The sequence below is a fragment of the Plectropomus leopardus genome, unplaced genomic scaffold (assembly GCF_008729295.1).
Source record: "Plectropomus leopardus isolate mb unplaced genomic scaffold, YSFRI_Pleo_2.0 unplaced_scaffold2668, whole genome shotgun sequence".
Taxonomy (NCBI): domain Eukaryota; kingdom Metazoa; phylum Chordata; class Actinopteri; order Perciformes; family Serranidae; genus Plectropomus; species Plectropomus leopardus.
In genome coordinates, this window is record NW_024629023.1 from 1 (window position 1) to 7,871 (window position 7,871).

At 40.9% G+C, this 7,871-nt stretch overlaps 1 protein-coding gene across 1 annotated transcript; it reads right to left on the reverse strand.

Moving 5' to 3' along the window:
- Positions 1-363: 363 nt before the first annotated feature.
- Positions 364-7,766, reverse strand: LOC121967023 (protein MTSS 1-like; the record flags this gene model as incomplete). Its single annotated transcript, XM_042517081.1, has 7 exons — positions 364-520; positions 1,449-1,616; positions 1,939-2,190; positions 5,654-5,879; positions 6,384-6,481; positions 6,560-6,667; positions 7,609-7,766. Coding segments are annotated over 7 exons (1,167 nt in total), but the record flags the coding sequence as incomplete, so codon positions are not given.
- Between the last annotated feature and the right edge of the window lie 105 nt (positions 7,767-7,871).

Here is a 7,871-nt window from a genome sequence, read left to right on the forward strand (position 1 = left end):
GGGATTTTTGAAAAAGTTGACTTTGGCTGTTTTTGAGGAATGTAATGCTATGGCGTGTCTTTTTACGCTATTTAATGCTGTTTGGAGGTGTTTCCAGCAATTTTTAGGAAATGCCATTTTTTGACATTTTTGCCATACTGTGGCCTCCCTTTTTTGGTCATTTTTTCAACATGTATTATTATCGTGTTTTTGGCAATTTTTAAGGCATGAAATGCTATATTGTGTCTTTTCATGCTATTTTATGCTGTTTGTTTGGAGGTGTTTTCATTCCATTGTTTTGAAATACTATGATTTTTTAAAAATAATTTAAACTTGAAATAAAAGCATTGGACAGGATCACGACCTGTGTGTTTGTGCATTTACCTTGTGAGGGGATGGCGTCCTCCGAGCAGCAGGGTGTGTTGGTCTGGCTGCTGTAGCCACTGGAGCCCTGCAGTGAGTCTCTGCTGGATCCGTGGATCTCCAGCTGGAGGCCTCGGGCCAGCGCTCGGGCCAACTCCTCATGCGCCTCCCTGTCCTCCTGCCGGCGTCCACAAGCATTATTGATTTTCTCGCGTTTTTCTCGTATTTATTGATTTGACAGTACAAAGACACATAAAATGTCACTCCACTACTCATTTGTTTTGAATCTCTTCCCATCATAAATGACACATTGTCAACATTATCTTTATAAATTTTGTATTAGGGCTGTAAAAATAACACTTTAATTTCAATTTGATAATTAACCCTTTGAAACCTGAGCAAACTGTTTTATTTCTTTCCATAACACAGAGCAAAGGCAACAAGCAACTTTTTTTTTTTGGCCAAAATTTGTAAAAAAGTTGCACTTAACATTACCTAAAAATAAGCAAAAAAAATAGTAGAAAACTGAAATAAGAATATATAGTATATGTATTTATTTTATTTATTATATAATTTTTCTATGACATTTTACATATAAACTTATAATTATGCACATCGTTTTCTCAACATTTCCCCCTTTATAGGAAAATATTATAAACAGATAAATCTGCATGTTCAACTTTTGCTGTAAAGCTGTGAAGGCGGCGAGCAGGTTTAATGAGTTTCTGCGCCCAGTGTGATGACGTGTAACGTCCCCCACAGACACTGTAGTCCCGTTCAGCAACTTCTTAACAACCGACGAGTAAAACCTTAAAAGTTCTAAAAATGGGTTTATACGGACGGATTTTTTGTTGTGGAACAAAACATCTAAATATCTTCAACTTGTGTTAACCACAGACCTTATTCAAGACATTTCAGTGAAAAGCCATTCAAAAAACCCAGAGGCTTTGAAACGAGGGAACCACAAGTGTGAGAAATACCAACTGTATTTTTGGACTTCACCACTATTGATGTTTGAGAATAATTACATTCATTCATCACAGAACATGTCATTTTTTGGTTGCTTGACAGCCCTAATTTATACATATTTTTAAACACCGTCTGACCTTGGGCGATGTCACAGAGTGGCCTCCTTTGACCCCCTGTGGCTCCTCCCCTGGTGTGGTAACGTCAGTGCCCTGGTGGCTGCTGGGATCTGTAGTCTCTCTCTTGTCCTTGCTCTTCTTCAGGGTGTTGACCGTTGATTGGTCATAAGGACCCGGTCTGGCCCAGTCCTACACAGACAAACAGGACCGGAGACAACGTGGGATCACTCTGCTGATTTTCTCACTTACACATCAACTGAAAATGAATCGGTTTGTTTTTTTTATTGATGGTCATGTTGTCAGTGTTTTTTAACTATTGACTGGAATTTGTCCTTCATTTTAAAATCGTATCGACCAAATGATAAAAGGCTACAAAAAATGGATTAGGAAAAAATTTAGAAACAAAAAAAGAGCGTCACTTGAAGATCATGAAATAAACAAAATCTGAGGATAAAGAGGAGGAGGAGGAGGTGGAGGAGGAGGAGGACAGCGGGGAGGACGAGGGTCAAACCTTCCAGGAGGGAACTCTGGAGAACGGGATCATCCCGAGCCCCGAGGGGCTGAGAGGCGGGAACTCTCCTGACTGGCCGCAGCCCGAGCGACACCACGGCCACGCGGGAGACGCAGACGAACAGGAGGGCGAGGAGATGGGGGAGGTGGTGGAGGAGGAGGTGAAGTATGGAGGGTGGAGGTGGCTGTCCTGGGCCTGCAGTACCAATCCGTGCAGACAGAGGGCAGCGTGATGGTCGAAGCCGTTTGACAGCTGAGGGTGAGCGGATGAGGAAGAGGCACATTTCAAATTAAAGATGACAAAAATGTTGAGGATGTGAAAACGTGATCGCAGAAGAGGAGGTGCAACATGAAGCAGGAGCCGTCACCCTGACCCAAGCAGCACAGTGACAACACGAAACAACAAACCTGAGCGTGTGACGCTGGCTCGACCGACCCAAAAACCTCACCAAAGTGAGTGTGTGTGTGTTCTTGTGCATGCCACATAGTGAGGACATTCTGCAGCAGAGTGAGGACACTTTTCAAAGGATGTTTGAGGGGCAGGACTTGGTTTTCGGGTTCAGTTGGGGTTAGGCAGGAGTTCTTGGCACGGACCAGATGTTTTGTGGCTCACTTTGTTTCGGTGGGTGAAGTGGACGCTGGTGTGGAGCGCGTGAGAGTTCATGATTTTTTACATTAATGAGTCTAATTTTCTCCGTTTGAGATATGTTATCAAGAATACTGGACATCAAAAAATTTTAAAAAAGTGAATTTGTGAATCAACTGTGTAAAATTAAAAAGGTTTTAACCTGTGATGAGAAGATTTGGTGTCTCGTGTTTTCTTTTATTCCAGCTTTCGAACAGTTTTCAGATTATAAAATAATAACAGGAGGCAAAATGGGAGGTAGAGCTAAAAAAAAATCAAGCTTATGAATTTGTGCAGTGCGCTGCTCTCTGCTGTTAAAAGTCCAGCTCACTCTATACGTTTTTCCTCTGCAGTTAAATATAATAAACAGTTACAAAGATGACATTTTGTTGTTTCTAATGCTGCTGTTACGTTCGTGATTAATGAGTTCGTGGTCAACAGTAACAGAATAAACATTATCAATATGACACACTGTTTTATTTTGCGCACAGTTTGGGCAATAATGCGCATAACGCTTAAATAATTCACCATGCGTAAACAATAAAATATCTTCTCACCTTCAACTGAATATTGGCAGTTTTAGTTTCGGCAAGACTCATTTGAAAGTGTCAGTGAAGGTAAAACGTATTAACTTGTGTAAATAAAGGCCCGGCTTAAATCACCGCGGCAACCAAGATTTGAAATCCTGGCGCCGCGTCGGGGTTTGGCTTTTAGTTGTGATAGTTAAGGTTACGGTGACGAGCTCGGGAACGCATTTTATCAATGAGAGTAAGTACACGCAGGTGTGTGTGTGTGTGTGTGTGTGTGTGTGTGTGTGTGTGTGTTGTCAAGAGTAGGTGTTCACCTCTTGCAGCCCAGAGTGAGGCTCGGTGTGTGAGGGTGAGGAAGAGGAAGGAGAGGAAGGGTCCTCAGATAAAACAGAGACACAGGACTGCAGCAGAGCCATGCAAAGCACACACACACACACACACACACACACACACACACACACACACACACACAGAGCAGCCAAGAAAACAAACACAGAGAGAGAAACAGACAGAAAAAAGCATGAAACGAGTTAGTGGTAAAATAATCTCAGAGTTAACTAGAAAAAGCATTTCCTGCAGAACATGCATGAACAAGCTGAAATCAGTTTAAGACCATGGCTGAAAAAGCAGAAATATGTAGCTGAAAATGCAAAAAAAAAAATTACAAATTATTACAAATATTACTGATAATAAAATAAAATAATTAAAAAGTGTCAGACATGAAAGCTGAACTGCTTTAAACTGAAGACGCTGCAAGTTGAACTTTACAGTGAAGTGAGCTGAAGCGGATCTGAAAAATTTTCCTAATTTTTTTAAATGGAAAAAAAAAGTTGAAAAAGGTTGATTATTTTAAAAAGCATAAATAGTTGAAATGAGAAAAGTAATAGCACACACATCCATTTGATAGCTGAATGGTTTAAATAGCTGAAAGTACGTGAAATAAAGTTCGGTGGGTAAATTAATACGTTTAAGAATAAAGATTTGGATAAAAACAAAAGTCCTGCAGAGCGTAGAAGCATTAAAACAGCCAAAGAAGAAGCTGCAGCACAAAGACGAAGCAGAAGTGACAGATGGAGCAGAGGCAGGCTCAGCAGGCGCAGTGATTCGATAAAGGCTTCATTAATGTTCGTAACACGAATCATAGTTTTGTTTGGGTTTCTGACGTCGGTTAAACACTGAATGTTGAGTTCGGTATTCGGTGGATTTGTTAAAGGTCATGGTTAGTGGTTAATATTTCTAAATGAAATATTTATGACATAATGTGATGTAACTATACTATAAAATGACTTTAAAAATGAATTTTCCATCACTTTATACTACGATAACTTTGATACATTTTTGACATACTATACTTTGACCTTTTGTGGGGAATTTTTGTAATAAACTACACGATGACTGTTTTTGGTTGACATACTATAATCTGACATTTTCTGATTAATTTCGTCAGCATGTTATACTATGACTTTTTTTAATGAAATTGTTCGACATACTAAACTTTGACTTTTTGTTTTTGTAAAGAAAACTTTCTTCTGGATGAAATTTTCTGATGTTCTATTCATGAAGCTTTCGACATACAAAACAGTGACAGTTTTTATTAATTTTGCCCTGGTTTGGTGATTTTTATTTTTATATACTATACTATGACTCATTGTGATGAAAATTTCAACATCCTATACTATAATGTTTATCAATTAAGGTTTTTTTAACTAAGTATACTCTGACTTTTTTTGATGATTTTTTTCAACACACTATACTATGACACTGTTTAAGGATATATTTTTAATGGCATGCAGTAATTTCATTATGATTTTATTATTTTTCACTTAATTTTTAAGTATCTTTCATGTCATATTAAGCCATGACTTTCTGTGTTTTTTAATGGAAGACTTCATTTGGACTTAATATTTTTATGGTATACTATATTTTGACTTTTTATGATTTCTTTTTAATGACACACCATGCTTTGATTTTTTTAAATGAATTTTTATGACATTGTAAATTGTAATTTTTTATGACTGTCAATGGCGTTCTTCACTGTGAGGTTTTCTAATAATTGTATGAAATATTATGGTTTGACTTTTTAAATGTATTTTATTGTATATCATACTATGACTTTTTTACTGTACTATGCTACGATTATTTTTTTAATGACATACTATTCAATGAGTTTTTTCGTTGTTTTCCACTTGATAATATACATAATTGCATGCTATTTTGTGACTTTTTATGATTTTACTGAATCCCCTACATTAACCATACCACCAGCTTTTTATGATTTGCTCGTTATAATATTCAGTTTCTTAAAGGCATGCTTTATTATGAATTTCTATATTGCATACTTACTTATGAGGTTACTGTTCAGCTGTGTGTTAAATCAGTGGACAGAAAACGTCAGCTGAGGTCTGATGCTGCTGCTTATTACTGCTGATGAGTGTATGTAAATATCCAGGATTTAAATGTGTGTGAACTCTGGGAAAGTGTGTGTGCACATTCTCCAAGCGAGTCCTCTTTTCTCAGTCAGCCTGAAACTTTGTTCGTAAGTGTTTTAACTCTTTTCTTACCTGTGAGGTTTCCGGGGGCATCGGTGACGGGGACTTGGACTGGAAGGCGTCCTGGGAGATGAAGCCAGAGTCGTGGGAGGAGACCGAGGAGAGGCGGGCCGGCGTCTGCTGCGGGAGCACCGAGGAGGAAGAGGAGGACGAGGCACGGTAACGGAAATGGGAGGTGGGGGAGTGGCAGTGCGAGCCGCTGGAGCGAGAGTCGCTGCTGTTCACGCTGTTCAGGCTGCTGCAGGACGGAGAGGACAAGAGAGGGGTCAGATCTGAGCCCATTTAAGGTGGAAAATATTGGCATTTGGTCAGTTTACACATTACAAAACACACACAGAATAATTTTTCTCTTAGATCTACCAACATCTCCCCATGAAATGCAGGTAGTTCTTGTTTTATTTATTAAAATCATTCATTTATTGTCCGTAACTCCTCGTAAGGGTCAACATAAACGCACAACCATTCACACTCACATTCACACCTACGGGCAATTTAGCGTCCCCAGTTAACCTGCATGTAATTGAAATTTGGGAGGAAGCCGGAGAACCCGGAGAGAACCGACGCTGACACGAGGACAACATGCAAACTCCGCTTCTTCCTCTTTTAAAAACCTGAAGTGTGTCAGAAATATTTTTTAAACTGATCAGAAATGAAGCTGCATTTCCACCTGAGGACCACAGGGGGGCGGCAGAGTGCAGGCAGGATAAGTGATGGCACTCTCTCAGTCGCCATGACAACCAACCTGCACATGCTGGACTTCCTTGATACTGTGGTGCTAGGTGACGAGGGCGGAGTCTGGTAGGACCAGGTGCACTCGGAGCCCTTCAGGTCGACGATTACCTGCAGAGAGGAGACTTGAGGAAATGATCCGAAGCATGAAGCAGCGTGACGGGTGAAGCTACAGGTGAGGGGGTGCACCTGCTCGCTGGAGGCCGGCAGCTTGTGAGGGTCCATCGTCAGCGTCTTCAGATCGTCTGTCAGAGTCTGCAGGTGAGTGATCTCCCCCAGCATGGACATCTCCTCCTCCTGACACACACACACACACACACACACACACACACACACACACACACACACACACACACACACACACACCAGTAAAACAATGCAGCAAAACTACTGCTGTACTCAAGTTGTGTATTAATCATTACAAGTGTGTGGATCAAAATGTAGTGTAGTAGACCTGTGATAGCCGAACCCGCAGGCCGAACCGGTGACCCCTCAACAATTTTCACTATAAAAATAAAGTGATTCACACTGGAAATTGTTTTTGTACTTTTTAGTACATATAAGGTGCCAGAGTGAATAAAACAGCATCAAAATCGAGCTTGTTGATCAAAAAAAGTGCCAGTGGAGGATCCACCACACCCCCAACAGAGGACACTAATGTCCAAAAATCATAGAAATTTCCTAGAAACATCCTAAAATCCTAAATATGTCCTAAAGTCTTTAAATGCACTACAGTCCTTAAAATGCCCTAAAATCCTGGAAACGTGCCTAGGTCCTAGAATTGTCATAAAATCCTAGAAACGTCCAAGAAAATCCTAAAATCCTGGAAATGTCAGAAAATTCAAGAAACACCCTAAAATCCCTGAAATGTCCTTAAATCCTGGAAATGTCCAAGAATCCAAGAAACACCCTTACATCACCATACATCCTTACATCCCCGAAACACGTGTGCAGCCGCTGTGACTGGCCCCCTGGCCTCCTCTCATTTAGCAAAAGTGGCCCCCAAACAAAGCGGGTTGATTTTGATCCTGACCTCAGCCGCTGACCTCCATCGATGTGGAAACTACAAACGCTGTAAAAGCAGCTGACAGACCTGCAGGTGTTTCCTCAAACTGTTGGTGGAGCGCTAATTCAGTCAGAGTCGGTTTCACAGAGCTGCTGCTGTTTACGTGTGTGTGTGTGTGTGTGTGTGTGTGTGTGTGTGTGTGTGTGTGTGTGTGTGTGTGTGACAGACTGACCACGACGGGCTTCAGCATGGAGACGAAGCAGCAGAAGCGACTCCTCTCCTCCACCAGCGCCTTCCTCACCGCCTGCTTCTCCGTCTCCTCCAGCAGCAGATATTTATCACTGACGTCCTGCATGGCGCTGTCCAGCTGCGGCTGCAGGTCCCCGCGCCCTGCACACACACACACACACACACAAACACACACACTTATAATTACGTCAAATCTAAGAAATTATATTGCCACACTGGATAAATGGAAAGCTGTCATTAAAAAAA